A 21,291-nucleotide genomic window follows, 5' to 3' on the forward strand; every position below is an offset into this window, starting at 1 on the left:
TCTCAGTACCTGCAGCTGATTGTTGGTGAGAGAAGTCTCGCCAAAAGCTTGAGTCTATAGAGCTGTACTTCTTACAGTATAACTGACTTGCTGCTGACAAAGGAGAAATCAGAGTCTTTGAGACACTCTTTCTTTTAAAAAGCTGGAAGGGGCCTATGTTTGTTGCAGTTGTGCTTGTAAATGCTGGGAAGAGAGAGTAACCATGCCCATGAGATGAAGTGGGCTTTCCATGACAAACCTGCATGAAGAGTTACAGAGCTGCTGAGCATTCTCTGGTTGTGCTGGTTGCCCTTGCCTGCTGCCCAGGACTGGAAGGAATGACACAAGGTCTGCTCCTTCAGTGTTCATCTCTGGATGTGTATGTGGTTGGTTATAGGTGAATGCTCCACGACCAGTTTTGCACTTCTGAAGCATATATGATACACCATAAATATGAGGTGATTCACTTGCATAGGCATCTCTCCCTCTTTCTGAAGGGATTAAGATTTGTACTTCAAGGTTTCTCAACCTTTTTCTCAACATATGGCCAAAGGGTCTGTGAGGCTCTGAAATGGGCATGGAAATGCTTTAGATTTCATGGAAGTGTTGTGGGGTTTGAATAGTTGATGCATGCTTATGAGTAGTCACAGCTTCACATCAAAAGTACTTGCATAGCATTTGTGTGTAAATACAGGTTTCTACCACGACATAGACAGCTATATCCCATTATTTCTTTTATTTCCTTGTGGGTTTTTTAGGTGACAGTATTTAAAAAATAATGTGATTTTCTATTTTTACAGGGACTCGGCAGTTAACATTCATTGCAAGCCAGGCTCCTTTTCATGTCTGGCAGCTCTACAGAACTTGGGCTGTGTGACTAAATTGTGCTCATGAAGTACATATGTAGCATGCTATTAAAATGGGAGTGGTTGTTCAACAGATTAAGGATTTCTAGGAATTTTGAGAATCCCATTGGAACACCTACATATGTAGGTTAAAAAAAAAAAACAACAACCCTTGCACCCCACCATCTTCTAGAATATTTTCTTGATCAATGCCTGCATCTTGCTTCTACTGTTGAGGACAGGTGTTGTAAAACATCTTAGCCAAAATACAAATATATATTGAAGATACACACCTGCACACCCCCATGTATTCACATACATAAATATTTAGGATTTCAAATAAGTCCAGTGTAAGTGACTCCACAGACTTGGTGTCCTAATCATTTTTAGTAGCTTTAATTTTAGCCTCTTGATCTCACCTGTTAAACATTTAACTATTTTGAATTTGAGCTTGGTTATAACCCTGGGAGTTCGTAATTGGGGTTGCGAAGTACCTGTGCTACCGAACAGTCCAAACTCTTTTCCTGCCGTTCTATCTGTTCTCTAGATTCACAGTAGAAATTAGAATTAATAATATTACTGGTGTATGATGGAAAATTTAAAAGTTAGGAAATCAGACTAAGAAAGACCAAATGTAGCTCACAAAAGTTTAGTGAAAGAAAGTGAGGAAATGTCTTTCAGCCTGGGTACTGTGCAACTGCATCTCTTTGTACAGACAGCAGAGTTATATGTGCAGAGATTAATCTGGTCAAAATGAAACTAAAATACCATGGAGTAAGAGATTTCTGTGTGTGACTGTTCATGCTTCCATATTAAACACAGAGGGTCAGCAGATTATAGACAAAGGGCAGGGCTGCCAAAAGAAAACACTCAAAAATATTTCATAAATTGTATCAGAGACAATAAATGTTGTGCACTGCCACAGGGCCTTTCAGGAAAGGAAAACCTAAATGCGATGAATAAATAGCTCATGTGATTGCAGGTAATTTATTACTGTGATTAGTGCTATATAACCCTTCCTCAGGGAAGGGGAAAGGAATGGATTTGACTTCCTCTTGCTGCTCCCTTTGCTTGGGCCTGCCTTTTGCTGCATTTGTGTTTTGATGAGCGGTGTTGCTCGTTGCCAGCAAAGTGTGGTTATGGAGTCAGGGAGCTAGGTAGGGACCTGGGTCAGACCTTGGTGCCCATCCAGTGAAGCATGTCTCATCTCGTTGCTGGATGGGGGAACTGGGTCTGTAGCCATTGCATCTGCAGCCATCTCTGGTTACTCTCCACCTCACAGGCAATGGGTGTGCTGAGCTAGAGCTTGCATGTAGGTGTTGATGAGCTTTGGTCCCTGTGGGGTTTTTCCTGGGCATGTTTTGCCTTATTCCTCAGTGTTGATGAATGCTGAAGTTTCATTGGTAGGGCCATGTCCCCTCTTCTCTCACAGGTCTCCCCATCCTGGCTCTCAAGAGGTGACCAAGTGGAACCTGTAATTGCAGTAAATACTATTTGGTTTTCCCTATGGATTTCAGGTGCTTAGTTAAGATGTGTAATATCATATGTATATACGTTCTAATAATCGCTAATGCCACCATTGTTTTATCTGTTCATGTCCTGTGTCTCTTCAAGGCGAGCTCTCTTTTTCAAGGTGTCAAGATTAAAAAAAACATTAACTTCAAGCAAAAATGTTCCAGACTTAATTTATGAAAATAAATGGGAGAAAGTGTAAAACTTGGACGTTTATCCAGTGAGATGAGACGTTTTCTCTGCTAAGACTGGCAAATGCTGACAGCTTGGCAGAAGCCTGAATTTAACTTTTCCATCCTACTTCTCTGAGAATTTTATCACATCTAGCTTGTTTTGGGGGATTGATAGTTATGACAAGTATATCAAATTTCATGCTGGTGGTATCTTTTATGGTTCCTGAGAGAGAAGAAAATAGCAGTTTTACCTTGTGCCCAGGAGTCACAGAGAGAAGGGATTGTAGGTACCTGCCACATCGAGTTTTTAAATAAAAATGAATTTCAGAACAGCCTGTAGCAGAGTGGAAGGGAAAGGAAGAGAGAAAGGAGTGAAGCATAAACTGCAGAGGAGCATTTGTTGCATCTCCCCCACCTATTATTCTAATGCAGCGCTGCAGAGTTATGAATATGTATGATCTCTATTTTGTTCATATGTGACGTGCCTGTGAAGATTTCTGCTTGGAAGTTTGTTGTTTGTTTTTTTTTGTTTGTTTGGGTTTTTGTTTGTTTTGTTTTTTTCCCAGAGAATTTGTAGGTTTTTGTTTTTTCTATCTGGAATTACCTAATATTGCAGAGATGGTTTTTGTGTACATAACTTGTTTTAATTCCTGTTTCATTTCTGTAAATATTGAAAACCAGAGGGTTTTAACTGGTTCCCTGTAAGTCTTATTTAGGGGTGAGTTAATCTTATCGTAAATACTTGCATCTTTGCTTTGAAACTTACTTTAAAAAAAAACAACAAAAAAGCAGCACAAACCCAAGCAGTTTTGAAAGTTGAAAGACAAGATTTAAATTAGCAAAGCCACATCTATTTAGGAGAACTGTGTTCATGAGAAATATGTAGCATCTCTGTTCCTCAGGGTACCTGTTGGGAGTACCAGAACTAGAAGGGTGGTCCACAGACATTTCCACATATATTTTGCTGCCTTTATGAAAAAAAAGAAAAAAACCAAACCAAGCAAAAAAACAAAACCATCCTTTTCTAAATGATAATTAAGATTAAATACCAAAATAAATGATTTACTGTAAGACTAGGAAATCAGGCTGTTGGTGAAGGCAGTAGAAATTAGCTTTGAAGCAAACTTAGGTGTCATTTTTTTGGCAAGTCACAGTGGGCCAGGTTTTGTAAAAGAACCAAACTTCTGAAGACACCACAGTATGTGACCATGTTTTTAAGGGAGTTCAGCACCCAGTGTGTTTATTTGGAAGATTTGGCACCTACTGTTGGTAATGAGTGCTTGAAAATCTGTCTCTGAATTCCAAAAATGTGGCTCCATGAGCTTGATCCGTGCCTTTTTCCTTCCAAACAACAGGAATAGTTGCTCCGAATTGGGGTGGTCAAGCCTGCATTCCTATTCTCTGACCATCACGGTAGATTAATTAGCCACATTTCCTTTTTCTCACCTTATGTCTCACTTAGACATCTGGGTTTCATGGTTTCTTCTACATGTGTGCTTCTTACAGAAATGAGATACTACTGTAAACTGCATTGCAAGGGAATTGAAGCTTTGGAAAACAGGCTAGGTTTGGAATAAATGCCGTCTGAACACGAATCAAAATAAAGGCAAAATTTAAAAAACAGCAGCACCAGTTGCCTAATCTTAGGCTAACCTAAATCGGCATGTCCTCAGCTGAAAGAAAGGGAGCAGTGGTGGTTTGTGCCACCTTTGGAGCTGGTGTGGTGCCTACCAGCTTGATTTGTTTAGCAGTACATGCTTTTTATTATGGCATTGCTTTGTGTGATATTACTTTACATTTATCACAGTTTCATTCAGCTGAAGAGGAGCAGCATTAATAACTTCTGCTCAGCATGGAGATGCACATAGACCTGGGATATTTCATTCTGTCACTGCTAGCTGTCTACTTATTGTGCCAGCAATGCTGAAGTGGGAGGAAAATGTGCTAATTAAGTCCTCTTTTTTGTTATTTCAGGAAACCTACCATATGAATATAAAATAGTGATTGCTGGGAATCATGAACTGACATTTGATAAGGAATTCATGGCAGACCTTGTTAAACAAGATTACTACCGCTTTCCCTCTGTGTCCAAATTGAAACCAGAGGACTTTGACAATGTTCAGTCACTCCTGACAAATAGTATTTACTTACAAGATTCCGAAGTAACAGTTAAAGGATTCCGAATATACGGTGCCCCGTGGTAAGTCTCAGTTTAAACTTTCTTTGCTGTTTATTACTTGACCCACAGCAGGAATCATTCCTGTTGAAAATGCATGAAGCTGCTTTGTTGCATTGCCCTGCAGATCAGTATCAAACTTAAGCTGTAAACTACCCTAAAACAATTCCCCCCCCCCCCCTTTTTTTTTTTGGTGTATAAATAGGCTCTATTTAGCCATGTGTGTGAAATAAGGTGAAAGGAATTGCAATTATTTCTATTCTGCCTGCTGAATATCCTTAAAAAATTGTGGACTCAGTATCCACACTGTGCTTGTGGGTTAACTGCATCTTAGTATATATTAGGGAAGCTGCATTATGTTTATTGTGCACTGTTTAGGTATTTATGTCCGCTGTGCTAATAGATCAGTATGGCAGCATTTAACACCCACACAGCACAAGGTACAAGGCAGCAGGTGAGTTAAGCATTATGTCTGATCAGTTCTAGGCATTGTTTTCTTTTGCTTGTAAGGTTGTGATAAGGAAAATTCAACCCAGTTTTGATCTCATTCCACCCCTGTGCCAAGCATGCGCTGACCAGTTTTGTACTAAGGAGACTCTTCCTTATTTTTTCTACGTGTTTTTCAGTTGTGGTGCCTGATATCTCTGTGTGGAGTTTTGGGTAACACTTTTTTTAAATTCTCACACTAAAACCAGCTACAGTCCTTTCAGACTCTACCAGAAACCTGAACTTCATTGGTGGTGATAATCATTACGCTACTCAGCATTCTCAATTGTCAGCTGAAGTACTTAGGTGCTAATTTATGCACGTCTATAAGAAGGGTTTGTTGTAAGCTTATAACTTACATTTTTGACATCAGGCTTGCTTTAAAGGTGAAAGTAGGAAAGGAAGTGAGAATGGCAGGGGTTTAACCAAAGAATGGAGGAAACCTATAAAGATACTAGAGATTTTCCCCTACATCTCATCTTTATTGACTGTTTTCTTGTCCTGCAGGCCTTGGTGATGCATACACCACACACACTGATGCTTCTGACAGTGCTTTTTTGGGTATTTTGTACATTAGTACTGGCTAGAAAACTGTGATCTAGCTTTCTATCTCACATGTGTGACTTAAGCTACTAATTCTTTAAATTTAAGTCGTAGCCTTCAGCTAGTAGTTTAAATCAGCCTGACATTGCTTAGTTAAAAAGATCCCCCCAAAACCTCAAACCGACTTCTAAAACCTGCAGTATCAGCTAACTGGGAAAGATTATCTTAATTCAGATTAGGAATCATCTCTTAAAAGACATTTAAAATGATTTTTTTTTTTAGTAATAGCCTATAGGCAGTCTATTATCCCTTTGTCTCTGCTGCATTTGGAAGTTTCATTTTGCAGCTATATGTGTGGATTTAGAATGTTTGTTCTGAAACATTATGGGGTGCCATGTCAAGGGACTGAGTTGTTTTAACCATATCAAGTGGATGGCATGTGTGTTCTGACCTAGTCATAGGAGACAAATCTTAATTTTGTCTCTATAATCCATTAATAACTGGATTTTTCCAAGTAGCAATCAATGGGAAATGAAGCTTGATTGCTAGAAAGGCATGCTGAGCTCCAACCAGGTGCAGGCTTCTCCCTCCTCAAGGATGTTTTGTTTATGTTTACCTGTGAAACTGTTACCAAAGCATGTCTTGAGCAACTGTTGATACAGATTTGAGGCTATCATTTTGAATATAGCTTCTTAGATCAGCTAGTCTGTGTTTGGAGCATAGAGATGCAGTCTCTTGTCTCTCTTTCTCCCCCCAAGCAATGTAATTTCCTGTAAAATATGAAAATTCACAGTTTCTGCATTTTAGTTTGTCTTAGAGAGAGGAAGAAGAAGTCGCATCAGATACTAGAAAAATCTGTTTCAAATCTGTTCTGTGTCTGGAAACTGAGACAGAATGATCAGAGAAGCCTGTTAGCACTTCTTAGATTTTTTTTTTCTCCTTCCCCTCCCATCACGTCTCACTCTACTACTATAAATCTTCAGATTACCCCAGAGGAAGAGAAGTTGGGGGGGGGGGGGGGGTGTATGTATTGATGGCCTCCTTACCCCAATTAGTTCTGTCACAGAAGTAGAACCCTGGTCATTAACCCAGAAGATGCACCAACTCTAAAAATGAGATAACGCGGCATATTCAATTTATGTGCATTTTTGTAAGTATTTCCAGGGGGAAAAAAATCTCATTTGCTGATAAAGCTACTGGTTTTAATTTAAAAAGAGGGATCAAACCAAGAATAACAGCTGTGATTCTGGAGGTTTCAGCCTGTCAGGGGTTTCTAAGAAGTAATTGCCAGAATAGTGGGAAAACTGGCTGTAAGTCATCTATTTAGAAAATGTAAATTTCCAACTCAGCATAACTACAGAAAAGAAATACCAGTCCATATTCATTACGTGTTATTACTCATGGTACATATGAAAGCTTTCTAAAGACCTAAGAGAATTCAAGTAGTGTCTCCTAACTTACAATTTGGTAGAATTCGTATGTGGAAAATAACTTACAATACATGGCAGCATTCATGTGTATTTGCAATTGGAATGTGTGGTGGTGCATATCAACAGCCTCTGAGGAGCAGAAAATTTGAATTTAGCCTGATGGTTCTGAGAGTATTAAATGGCATTAGCTGGAGGGAAGTTGAAAACGAGAGTATCAGCCCCTAAACCAGAAAGGAGCAAAGGTGGGACATGAATCACATTGAGAGCTCAGCTCATTTTCAGAGCTGGAGAATGTAACTTGACATTTTTACACCTTAAATATGAGATTTTTGATGTACCTCTAAGGAGCAAAATGGCTGAAGGTTTTCCATTTGGTCTCTAGATAACAATCCACAAAAACATTTCCCTCTTTCCTTCTGACTTTGTCCTCCGAATCTGGCTTGTTTGGTGGGGAAATTATTGATAGTTTATGCAGTTAAATCTCTTTTAGATTCCAATGGAAACATTTTCTACTTTGGAAATTTGAGATTGAGGCTACTTACTGAACAGGACAAAAAATACAGACAGTAATGGATATATGAATTTTTAAATCTCAGTACTCCCTTTGTGAAGTATACATAAGCATAACTCACACTGATGTGTCTGTAAAAGAGTAAGGAGAGACAGTCTGTTTTTACTGCAGCTTCAGTTGCTGAATATGTATAAGTTTTATTTAAATTCAAATGTTATTTTAAAATACGTGTGTTATTTTAAATTATATTTGGAATTGGTGATCCATGCTGAGGACTGAATTTACTCAAGTATGCTACAGCCGTTTGAATACAAATATTCTGGCAATGCCTGTTTTCTAATGAAGCCTTAAAACTGTTCAAACCACCAGAGAACTGCAGTTAAATGGAGCCAGAATTCGTTTAAACCACGTTTTGACAGAAACAATTGTTCAGGGAGAATAATTTTTTCCTGGTTTGTTTTGTTCTGCTGTTCAGCTCTACAGTTAACTATTTTTGGATGGTTTGAAAGACAGAAATAGTTAAAATGAAAAAGTATTCTGATAAACTTTATTTTGTTTTTGTAGAAATTAATGGTGGTTAATTTCATGAATATTGAGGCACTAGGCTTATTTATGGAATTTAAATCCTGTTCTCCATAAAAATGCCACAGAAAGACGCAAGCCAGACGCAAAAAATAATCCAATAAAGCAATCATTTACATTATTTTTAGGTATTAATAAATGGGCAAATTCCGCCCATAGCAAGCAGAATGAAAAGTAAAACTGAAGATCCAAGCTTTCAGCATATATATTTGTTTTGATGACTATAGAGAGAAGAATCTTTTTGAGGGAAGAAAATGTTTAATATAAAAGCTAATTCAGTATAAATCAATACATTTTAATGGTGAATGGAATCAACATTATGGAAAAAACTGAAAAGCACAAATGTAAAAGATTAAAATTAACTATTTAAATAATGACTGAAATCTGTGATTTGCATCATTGTGATGAAAATCAATTCATCCTGAATAAGGCCGGGAATAAAACTCTTCCCTTCGGACAGGAACAGCAGCATTGTTGAGCAATATCCTGCACGTTTGTCAAGTTGTAGCTTGTTCAGGCTCAAGAACAGAAGCACAAAGCTGGCCTCCCAGTTGCTTTTAATGAATACTAGCGGGTTTTTCCTATGTCCAGGAATTTGATCTGTAGGGTGATACAGAGGTCAAGAACAAACGGCTCACTGTTTCTCACCTCTGCAAAGCCAAGGCTTTCATTTGCTGTTTTTAGTAACTCCAGAGGAAGTGCCCCAACTCTTTTTCAGAAGCAAAATTTTAATTGGCATAGATAATGCAGCCTTAAGAAAGTAAGGACAGGTTCAGCCATCTCCTTTAAGGACACTGTTTGGTGCAGTTTTTGTTATTCACTTTTTGGCCCCATGTAAATTCTGGGGGTTTGCATCAGTTTGAAATTATTTCTAACACTCTTTCCTTCTCTGCTTCATTTGCAATGATATTTTAATACAAGTAGCTCCAAGTTAGTAGCTCTCCCTTGAACCAATCAGTGTTTTCAGACTTTGTGTTTATCCTGTCAGAAAAGTGTCAGATCTTGATTTTTTTGCTTTTCAATTATAAGTTTTGTAATGCATCATGGATTTTGCTGACAGTCTTCAAGTTCTTGAAATAGCAAGCAAATTAACAACAGATATTGAGTGTGAGGACTGGAAAACCAATTGGCAACTCACACGATGGGATTCAGATATACTGATGGGTTGGAATGGATCTAATTTCTTTTGTTTTCATAGTCTTAGTTGGCAATTAACTTGTGCCTGAGAAAGGGAGGAATAGAAATTGGACTACTCAGCAATAAAGTTCTTCATTGCTATTTAGTAGTGAGGAAGCCAGGGGGAGGCTGGACAAGATTGTTGGTGTTGTACCAGTTTTTCAGCAGTTCTGGCATTTATGCAGTTGATGTCGGCAACTGAGAAAGGAATTGGCAAAGGCTGAAGTCTTCTGTCTGTGTGTTAAACAAGCACACCACCACTGTAGCATGATTGTGTTTAAAGGTGTAGGCTTCTGTTTCATTTTTCTTGGCACTATTCCTTGAGGTCTCTCATTTTAGGATCGAAGAATGTATTCCCCCTCGTCTAGAATTGCAGTGGTTTATTTACGTTTTTGCCTTGTTGGGAATGTCACTGATTTCTTTTTCAGTCTCCTTGATATCAGATTCAATTCTAAGTTAAAAAAAAAAAAAATCCTGTTAACGTTTAAAAGCTTTCTTTTTCTCTCCTTTTTTTTTTTTTTTTTTATACTATCAGTAGTGGAATGCTGTAATTTTAAATGTAATATCTCATACATAATTTTTAATACTGTGATGCTAACCAGTTCTAGCTAATTCTTTGGAAAGCTCTGCATCCAGGCACTGAAGCAGATCATGAAGCCTCTTAACCTTCAGAGTATTCATTACTAGTGTAACACACAGATTGTGTTTGTCTGTTTGTGGGTGGAAGTCTAGCCAATTAAAACAGACATAAAACAGTGGCTCTCCTAACTCTTTTAAATCTCTCCTAGTGTGGAAACAGGGATTTGAATTCCTTCAGAGCAGTACCAAATGGATGATAGTAGGAATCTGCTTGGCATCGTAATTCTGCTCCATTTTCCTAGAATTCAGCAAAAACTCCAGTAGGCAGAATAATCATGAGCTGTGCTGTTAAGGGGCTAACTATTTATGGTGGTCGCTTGTTGAAGTGTGATTTGCTCAGCAGCAAGGTCATTTTGATACACAAGTTGTGCATTAATAAACCCGCCAGTTGTGCTTGTGTTGGTAGTTGTGTTTTGCTTTTGTGTTTTTCACTTGCTAGCTGTCCAGAAACAAGAAGTTTGATTTCCTTGCGCAGAGCCCTGGAATAACAGAGTGCTTAGAATTAGGAAGAGTGGGGATTAGCTAGAATACTACAAAACTCCTGGAATTTTTAGCTCTGCTGCTGCAGACTTCATCTTGGGATAAGGTCTGAACCCCCTGGAAAAATGGGAGCTGAGGAAAGAGGAGGGATGGTGAGAGTTAACGCAAATGTGGAGATAATGCTGTTCCTCACAGGATTTGGCTCAGCGCTGTGTGTTGATGCTTGCTTGATTAAATCCTTCTGTGCAGCTTCCACAGTTCAGGACTCCTACTTTTCCATTTTCTTCTATCATCTGTATGTGCACCATACCTCTTTGTGGTCATCTAGTGCAGAAGGGAAGAAAGCACAAAACTGAAAATACCATACTGTTAAGATTAGCTGAAAATTACTTCATTTGAGGACAACCACCTTCACAATAGGGGAATGGAGCAGTAAGAGAGGGGCTTGAGCTTTGACAAGCTGATACCAGAAGAGATTTTGTATTGATGCTCTTCAAGCCCCATTACTTTCTTTCCTGTGTTGCCTATATATCCTAAGCAAGAATTAGGGAGCAGCTGGGTGCTCCCTTAGGACCCCAGCAAGGAATTAAGTGGGAGGCCAAGACTTTGCTGTAGGGGTAGATGGACTACGTGTATCACTAGAATAACAAGGCCCATCCAGCCCAATATGTATGAATGTGTGTATGTTTTAGTGTGATATCTAGATCTAAACAACACATCAGTGCATTTGCTGGGGAGTCATCAGCTGTGCTGCTGGTTTAAAAGCACTGGATGTGTGGATAATGTCTTAAGTCAGGAGTTGTGACCCTGAATGAGAAGAAACTATGTGGGCTGATACCTTCACAGTGCACTTACCAACCGCCCACTTCAACAAGGTACCTAAATGTCATGTTTGAGACATGGTAGTTTCAATGACTCAGTGAGATTCGTAATAAGCTTTAATTAAATACATAATTACCAGCTACATCCCGTTAAGTTGTAGTTAGAAAAATAGGGATACTTTAAAGTTTCTTTACAAGAATTGGTGGAACAAATGAGAGATTCAGGGGGAAGCTGGGAGAAGGTAGGTCTCATTCTGTGTAGTGTCAGGTGCGTAGAATAGGTGTAGTCTGTAGGTGGCTTGCTTCATAATGCATCTATTCAGGACAAACAGGACAGAAATTGGAAGAATTTACATTGCTTCAGGTAGAGCTGATGATAAAGCTCATATGATGTGGTGGTGATAGAGATAGAAGTGGAAGAGAAATTATGGTTGAAAAACTATTTATTTTTAATACAAAAAGTCGGTTAGCAAGTGGCTAGATTTTGTTAGCTCCCTGTGAAGGATACAATTTCTCATTACTGTCTTCAAGATGATTTGGGTCATATTTATCTAATACTTATTGATCAGAGTGCTAACTTTACCCTGACGTGTGTAAAATACTTAAAGTAATTCACAGAGGCTACGAAATAAAGCAGAAATTGCACAAGCACTTCAAATAAGAGAACACTGATCGTGAATCTCAGCATAGACATAAAGGTCAGGAGTGACAGCTACATTCATCAGGTTTTCATGAGAATGCGTTCAGTAGAATAGATCTGGCACCTTATTTCAGAAGTGGTCAATGCTTACAGATTCAGTTGGAAAATCAATGACACCTCTGGGTGTTTATAACCACCTCTAAAATGTTTAGGTGCTAATCTATGTTATGGTTTGTGTGCATCTGAAGTATAAGTTGCTGACATAGAATGCTCGCTCTACTAGTTAAATATCAAAATTTTAATATGGCTGGCAGCTATGTGTGTATATGTGCACGCAGAGAGACGGCTTAAGCAGTGGTTTACAAGCAGAAAGATACCAACAACTTATCATTGTGCCTTCGTAGATGTGTCTGAGTTGCATAAACCTTTGAGTTAAGTACAGAAGGCCTCACAAACTGCAATGCCTTGCTACCTCCTCAGCTAATTTTGCACAGACATGGTCATCATTTTGTAGCCTGCATGTGCAGTGTACCTGAGAGTAGATAATGAGAGTTATTACCTAGTAACTGTTCTGTGTTTCTCCTCATTGGTGTTTTAGATAAACACTAAACACAGTATCCTTAAATATATGTGCTTAGCTGTTTGCCTTACCTACTGACGTGCATGGCATGGTTGGAAACCCTGTGCCTATGGCCACTTTGACAAAATAAATTATGCTTCCTAGAAAATGAGCTCATGATGATTTGAAATAATCTAATAAACATGTTGTTGTGTTTATTTTACAAGTAATTTAGTAAGTACTGGAGTTTTGTACCCACAGATCTGCCAACCTGTCTGTCCTCTGCTTCTGGAGATCTCTTGCCTTCCGTTTTCATGCTTCAGCAGCATTTGCTGGATGGGTAGGACTGACGAAGTTGTGTGGCCTGGTTCTTCAAACAACTAGTTTATTTGTGTACAAATGTGAATTGTTGTGCATTATGACAAAAGCTGATGTTTGCAGCTGCTGACTGCATTGCTTTTTTGATTGAGGTTAATGGGTTTGTACCCTGGAAATAGGCTTAGGGATTGTGTATTGCCTCAATCTTTATATAAGAAAGTTTTATGTAAGAAGAAAGGGTCTCCCCTTCCTGGCACAGATTTTAACGTATCTAGTTTCCAAAACTGGGAATGGAATAAAAAGAAACTGTTAGAAAGGTGTTCTCTTTAACACCTCTCTTGGTGTTCCATCTGGGCTGCTTGGGACATTTCCATGCCCTGCATTGCAGGAAAATGGGAGAAGAAAAGCAAACTGAGTGCTAGTCTGAAAGCGGTAGTCCTAAAGTGTTCCTGTTTTTAATATGGGATACCCCAATACACTTTCACCTCCAGGGTTATGAGTACCTGAACTTGTTTTTCAGTTCTTAGTAAGTTTCTCTCCCTCTTCTCTTTGTGAATACAAATCAGGTTTGTTATTTGTTGAGAAACATAGGAAGTACCATTTTAAGGAAGAATGTCATCCATTGCCTAATCTGAAGATCCTTGTTCGTATATTCCTAGATTTATAAAGTTCAAGAATGACATTGCTTATGATCATGTGTGTATGGCAGTGGAAGAGAAACAGCTTTTGGGGAAGCTTAGAAAATGTGAAAATAAGTCAAGTAGAAATCACTCTGAAAATACTGTTTACTCTCTCTGTAGCTGAGGAGGTAACAAAATTGACCCTTCCGGAAGTTAGAAGAACTTTTTTAGTTCATTCAGGATTTTGGATAGCAGATAGCATGTGTTTTAAGGGAGCACTGGCTACAAGTGGTACCTGCAGTTGTTCTTGAACTCTGAAGCAGGCGCAGATGAATCATTCCATGTTGCCATTATCTTCACTACATTTTGTTGTAACCACTTGTCGTGGTTTAAACCCAGTCAGGCAACTCGTTCACTCACTCTCCCCCTTCTTTCTGTCCCCCTACTCCCAGAGGGACAGAGAGGAGAATCGAAAAGAATGCAACTCCGACGGGTTGAGATAAGAACAGTTTAGTAACTAAGGTATAACACAAATCACTACTGCTACCACCAATAATAATAATGATAAAGGAAATAACAAGGGAAGAGAATACGACACCTCACCAGCAGCCAAACGATAACTTGCCCCCCCAGCCCGACCAAGCACTGACCCATACCTCCTCCAACCCTGCAGTCCCCAACCCTTCTGGCTAACTCTCCATTACCTCCTGGGCATGACGTGCTGTGGTATGGAATACCTCTTTGGCTAGCTTGGGTCAGGTGTCCTGTCTCTGCTTCCTCCCAGCTTCCCCTCCTCCCTGGCAGAGTATGAGGCTCACAAAGTCCTTGGCCAAACCAAAACATCGCTATCATTTCTGTTCCTGAGCCGAAAGTCAAAAACACTGCACTGCACCAGTGAGCCTCATGCTCTGCCAGGGAGGAGGGGAAGCTGGGAGGAAGCAGAGACAGGACACCTGACCCAAACTGACCAAAGAGGTATTCCATACCACAGCACGTCATGCCCATGAGGTAATGGAGAGCTAGCCGGAAGAGCTGGGGACTACAGAATTGGAGGAGGTATCAGTCAGTGCTTGATCAGGCTGGGGGGACAAGTTGTCGTTCAGCTGGTGGTGAGGTATTGTATTCTCTGCCCTTGTTATTTCCTTTATCATTGTTATTATTGGTGGTAGAAGTAGTGATTTCTGTTATACCTTAGTTACTAAACTGTTCTTATCTCAACCCGTGGGATTTGCATTCTTTTCAATTCTCCTTTCCGTCCCTCCAGGAATAGGGGGATAGAAAGAAGGGGGGGAGTGAGTGAACGAGCTGTCTGACTGGGTTTAAACCATGACACAGTGGCAAGAATGTTTTGAGTTACAGTCATTCATTGTATGTCAGTACTGTTTTTGTTGATCCATGTATATATAGCTGAAAAGTCTGTTTACTGCAAATTTTGCAATTCTTTAATATCAGCAGAAATTTAAGTTGTATACTTAAAGTGTGAAAGTGTGCTTTGTTTGAGAGAAGGATTTTGGGTTTGTTTCGTAAATCTTGGAGGTAAAATACAAATAAAATATTCAGAGCCACAAAGGCTGATTGTCCATCTGGAAGTGTGAGCTGCTTTAGCGCAGAGCAGTGAGGCCTCGCTGTAAGGATGTGCCTGTAGCTGATAATTACTAGCAGTCAAACTACCTAGAGTGTACACCTTTTCTTATTTATATTCCAGTCCTGTAACCTTCCCTATTCTCTTGTGTCTTTGTTCTATTAATCTACAAAACAGGGCTCGACTTGTGATTAGTCCTTGGAGGTTGTTTCTATTAATCAGGCTGCAAAACAGGTCTACTTGGATGTTCTGTTGCAAGTGCTTAATGTGCTTTCCTCATCAGTCCATGGCACAGAGCTTGCTAGGGTTGTCTTAAATGGCAATGAAATCAGTGATGTGTCTGCTGCACTTTCGTTGTGTTTACGTCTTGATTGTGTTCCTGTAAGATAGGGAAAGTAGAAAGGAAAATAATTGCAGTCCGATAGAAAATGGCTTAAGTTAGTGACATTTGTGGCTGAACATTGATAGAGAGCAAACCAGAGCTGCAGGATGGATCCTGTCACAGCAGAACCACTTGCTAGGTGTGTCTTGGATGAGAAGAACCTGCCCTACCTTTAAAGGCAAGCATTAAAACTTGAGATTTGATCACAGGGGGCTGTTTTAAACTATTTTATATAGAGTTCTAAAGTTAAATCTATCCCCATAATTTTTAAAGGGTCAGTTAAGATAGAGTATATTTTTCTGCAGTAGATAGAAAGCCAGGCAGATTTCTGCTGATGTATGTGTAAAAAAATAATCTAAGAGTTGGTGGAATATAGACAAAAAAACTCAAACTGTAACACTTCTATTATTAGAACTTACCATAAAATTTGAACAATAAACAGCATATGTAGTGAGAATCTAATGTAGCTTCACTGTAGAAGATATTACTTACTATAAAAGTGTAATGATTTATGCTTCTAATTAAATACGGAATTTCCTCCCTGTAGGAGGAAAGTATCTATTTAAAATGTATCAGAAGACACACACCAGATCCCTAGTTATTTTTTCTGTACAGTTCCTTTGGTTTTATTTCTTTTTTTTTAAGTTTTTGTTATGTTGATTATGTATTTCTTTGCCAGCTCACTAAAGCCTGTCACTGAACTGAAGAACTTAGGTTTCTGTCTGGGAAAAAAACCTGGTCCTGAGGCAGCAGGGTTGGTCTCAGCTGCTGTGCTTGCCTCTTACTGTATTCATGCCTTGTTTTTTCTGTATTCCCACAGCACACGCTTGAGTTTCTTCAGTGCACAAGCTTAAATTCCCAGCCTTGGCAAAACTGGCCTAGTCTTGACTTCTAGTGAAGTCCTCACCTGAGTTCTTGTTGGCTACCCTGAGAACTGATCCCTTTCTGCCATCATTTAGCCGCTTATATGAAAGGCTTTGTGCTTAAGGAAGAGCGCTTCCCAAACTCATTGTGCCTTCACTTTGTTGTGTGGCTTGAGGAGAAGATGGGATGCTGAGTTACTACCTATTTCCTGCAGCAAACCTGAGCCGTTCCAGAGGGCTAACCATATGAAGGTGCAGTATAGTAAAGCCATTTTTCAGAGGTGTTTGCAGACTAGTAATAACAGCCACTTAAATTAGTAGTAGTTTTGCGCTGTCCAGCGTGATTTTCTTTCCAATTCTAGCCATCTTCAGATAGTGCTGTTTCAAAGCCACCACGCTGAAGTTTTACATATAATCTTCATGTTAGGAATTCAGAAGAATTAGGCCCTCAGGTGGTTTTCTCTAGTCCTCTTTTGGTAATTTTATTTTCACGAGCTAGTTCTACTGTTTTTTTTTGGTTTTTTTTCTTCTTCTTTTGTATTGTTTCATCCTTCCTTATCATTTCCCCAGTTATCAGAGAAATCACTCGTCCTGCATTGATTCATTTCAACCAGAGTCTGGAAGGCACAGAGAATCAAATTAACTAATATTTTATTTTTGCATGTGATTAATGCTAATGCTGACAAAGAAGAAAATACTTTACTGTGATTTAATTTTCAATCTCCAGTTGATTCCTGGTGATTTAATTTTGCAGACGGTTGTCTCTCTGCTTATTGTCTCTTATGGACACATTGAAGTTAGAGACGGAAAAGACCTATTAAGTCATTCTGCTATTGTAGGATTGTCTCCTGTGTTGTATTTTTGTCTGTTTTACCCAGTTTTAATGAATGAATGAGTTTTAGTTAATTCCTTTCAAGATGGTTCGTTGGTGTAGTAGGTATTAGTAATGGTAACTAATTTTCCTATGTTCAATTTTTTAAAAATCCAAATTGCATCATGTTTGATGAGATGGGCCTGAAGGTTTCTCGTACCTTTTGTGACATTTTTTTTCTTTTACTTTTCAGGCCCTGTGTCAATTACAGTATATATTCGGTGTTTGTAATCCCCTCAGATTTTTCTTTGCTATTTCTTATTTCCGGTGAGGTTTTTCTATGTTCCTGGGTATTGAGGTTTGGCTGGTTAGTTGCCTAGTTTGGGTTTTGTTTAGTTTGGTTTGGGTTTGGTTGTTTTATTTTTTCTAGAGGCTGAAACCAAACCGCACTATCTATCCTGCATGGATGTCACTAACATCCTGTATGTTGAGTGGATATTGGCTAGTTGAAATACCGATGTATTTTGGTAACCATGTATTTCATGGCTTCTCCAGAAAGTCTAGTCATGTGTCGTGCTGTGTTTTGATGTCTTGCAGTACATCCATGTGTGGAGCTTATATCGTTTCCTTCTTTTTCCCATTCATGTTGCAAGCTCATACATAATTTGCGGTCAGCTGCTTCCCCTGGGTCTTTTGTATTAGCCTAACGGGCTTTGGATTTCTTCCTCTCACTGATTATTTACGTGTTTTAATTCTCCTCAGATATATTATATGCCTGTATTTTTTCAGAAGGAATGCTGTTTTATTCTCTCAGTGTTTCTAACCTCCTTTTGCATAATTTCTTTCCCCACTGTCATGTTTATAACACCTCTCACTATATTGAAATCTGTGAATTTAATTAAACTACTGTTTACCCGTTCTTCCAGATCATTAATAAAGATGTTAAACAAAACTGATCCTAATACCAATCCCTGTGGCAATCCACTAGCACCTCCCTTGTGCTGCTGCACTCTGTTTATAGCCCTTTAACCACTATTCATCTATGCAATATTCCTCACAGGCAAGCCAATTTTAAGTTTTTGGAAAGAGATTGTATCACATTTTGCTGAAGTCTGGTCTGATACAGTCTACTATATTATTTTAATCTACTGACATGACTGAGTTTAATATATTTACAAAAATTAAATGTGATGAAATAGAGCTGTGATTTTTGAGCACTTTGAAATCTTAGCAGCTGGGTAGCTGTAATTCTCCTTTCTTAGAGCAATTACACCTCCTCCACCCCCACCCCAATTACACTGTAATTTTATTCTGTGCTGAATTTAGACTTACTAGGAGATAATTCTCAGTATCATTCCTTAATTCAGGGTGTGCAGATCAGCACCATGTTTCTTACTGTTCTCCAGGATCTGGTTTTAAAAACAAAATCACTCCAAATAGAATTCCTTTCTTAATATGTCAAGCTTTGAATTGTGTGTTGCTTGTTTATCAGCAGTTATCATGGGCAGAGCTTTGTTATTTTGTAATTTTATATTTGTATATAAGTGTGTTTATTTGAAATGTCATTCACCTGTTTGCAAAAGCAACAGTAAACTTTTGCCTCAATTTTAAATGCACACTTTCACCCTTGTGAAATTTGTAAGATTTATGCATCTGCTTAAATTCAGCCTGGGTTTAAGTGCTTTCTTGCTGTGTAGCTTGGGGGTATGCATCATTTGGTTAGTAGCCTGCTGAATTTATATTTCATTCAAATTCAAAGATACTTTAAATTGCAAGGGGAAAGAAACTATGTGCATCTGTGTGAACTGGAATAACAAGCTGTGTGTCAGCAGTTGAATAAAGACAATCTTGGGAAATTTCAGTTTCTTTTAGGTGCATGTGACTTGATTTTACAAGCTCTATGCAAAAATCAATTTTTACATTGTAAAACATAATGTGGAGAGTTTATTTCTCATAGCTTGGTTGGAATGGCATGCTGTTCAAATCACAACTGAATCATTATAACAGTGGGAAGAAAAGTATTAAAATATGGGTCACAGCCCTGATTTACACCTGTGCTGATCCAGAACTATAGTACCATAAAACCAAAGGACGTGTTACTGTCTTTTGGTTGGTTAGGGCTGGGGAGCGCTGAGGTCTGAATGAAGAAATCGCTTGTGTGTGGTGCTCATGTGTCGTTGGCTGCTCTGAGCTGGGATTTCTTGCTTTTACCTGCTGAACAGGGCAACTTCCCTAGTGACATTAAGCACTGAGATGCTGTATTAAATGACTTTAAACACAGTGATTTGGATGTCACCTTGCAAGCATTTAAATCCCACTAAAACTGGGGAAGAGCAAGGCAGCTGAGAGATAGCTTAGTCTCAGTTCCACAACACAGGGTCTGAGCTCTGCAGTGTTGCCTGTTCACACAGACTTTCTCCAAGTCAGCTGGCTTTATGATTCATTCCCTGGAGCATAAAACAGGGAGCGTGTGCTGCCTGCAGGAGGGTCTGGGTTACTCCTGCACTTGTGCTCCAGATTTTGAACTGACCAAATTGATAGTGGGTAGATGCTTTGTATTTTCTTGCTGCCATACTTTGGTTTGGGGGTTGGATCGAGTTTTGTTCTAGTGCTAGGTACACTAAAGTGGGATTTACTGCCTTGTTGAGTGACGACTCAGAACAGAATTAGTACGATCTGCTAGTAATAAATAGTGAGAGATGAAGCGACAGGCTTGGTATGCATCTTTGTGCTTGTGTAAACATAAGGATGTCCCTTTTGAACTAGGGTGCTCTCTCTATAAAGCAAGTAATGGAAAGTTTCAAACAGTGTTACTAAGTTGGTGGTGTATTCTTAGTGTGCCGAGCTCTCGAGGAGAACTCCATTAAGTTGCTGCACCCTCTCATTACAAAGCTATGTTATTTGAGCTTACTCATGTACGTAAAGGGCAGTTGCACGTAAGTGACTGCTGTGTAATAATCTTAATTCAGCTGTATTTCGGAAAGAGAAGTGTGCAAGAGGGAGATACAGTACATGCATTGGTTTCTTCAGGAGGTGAACTTTCTGCTCGTGGGTTCTTGGTGTAGAGGAGAATGAGTGCTCTAGAAAGGTGTCTAGTTCATGACAGCTGGTTGCATACGTATGTCAGAAATGCCCTCAAAATTAAGAGAAAGTTACTATGCAAGTAAAAGTATATGTATCTTTAAAAAGATCTGTTCCTTCTGCTTCCTGAATGTTGCAATGCTGGAATGTATCACAGTTGAATTATAGGACTTTTTAATTATAGTATTTGATCTGCATTAATTGCTGCAGACTGTAGAACTGAGCTTTTAAAGTCTGCAGACCTGCAGACTGCTAGGCAGCTGCTGCATATGCTGACTGTGCTTCCAGTTAGAGAGCCACCTGGATGCCAGAAGGATGGAGCATATGGGTGAGGGAACAGGGAAGGGGAGTTCCGGCTCTGACACTGTCTCAATATACAGGGAGCAGGAAGTAACTGGTTTCTTTGCCTTAATTCCTTCACCTGTAAAATGAGGCTGGTAGTATGCTTTCTTCATTGCTTGCCATGTGGACAGTAGTTTCAGCCTGTGAAGCACTGTGGAAGTGTCAAGTATTACTGTGAATTTATTTTTAGCAAGATGATCCAGCACAAGGTAGTGAGCAGATGCAGACTTACTTTCCTGAGTGATTTCAAAGGAGCCAGCGGGACTGTTTGCCTGCTTGGAAGTTTGTGTGCTTAAGTACTTTGCTGGATCACTGCACTGGAAAGCTAAGTAGGTGTCTTATTTTCTGCAGGATAAGAAGGGGCGTATTTGAGATACTGTTGAAGTGAAATAGATAGCTGTGTTACTTGAAGTGGGAGCTGACAATGTGTGATTTCAGGACACTTGAATCCCTCTTCTCCAAAAAGAGGAAGGTTAATAAAAACTGCACTGAGTTTACTTCCTGAAATTCTTCCTGAAATTCCCATCTGGGATAGTAAATGCATCACTCATTAATAATTACTTTATTGAGAAGGATTAAAAGAATGCAGTCAGGCTTCAGTCTGTCCTGCAGTCAATGGAGTTATGGAAAACCATCTGAAATGATTTGCTGCAAATACCATGTTCTCTTGCTGCTATCCAAACCCAGCAATGAGCTGGCTAATGTGCCTTTACTCTTGAAACCACTCCATAGACTAAGTC

General features: G+C 39.2%; 1 protein-coding gene across 2 annotated transcripts in view; it reads left to right on the forward strand.

Annotated features, from left to right (window-relative positions):
- Window positions 1-21,291, forward strand: part of MPPED2 (metallophosphoesterase domain containing 2) — a 101,837-nt gene that overhangs the window by 51,908 nt on the left and 28,638 nt on the right. For both annotated transcript variants that reach the window (XM_062620343.1, XM_062620344.1), the window contains one exon: window positions 4,484-4,709. In XM_062620343.1, the coding sequence (XP_062476327.1) occupies window positions 4,484-4,709 (226 nt within the window). The remainder of the gene's footprint in view (window positions 1-4,483; window positions 4,710-21,291) is intronic.

The sequence above is a fragment of the Pezoporus occidentalis genome, unplaced genomic scaffold (genome assembly GCF_034315485.1).
Source record: "Pezoporus occidentalis ecotype Australia unplaced genomic scaffold, CSIRO_AGI_Poc_V1 ctg22, whole genome shotgun sequence".
NCBI classification, from domain to species: Eukaryota; Metazoa; Chordata; class Aves; order Psittaciformes; family Psittacidae; genus Pezoporus; species Pezoporus occidentalis.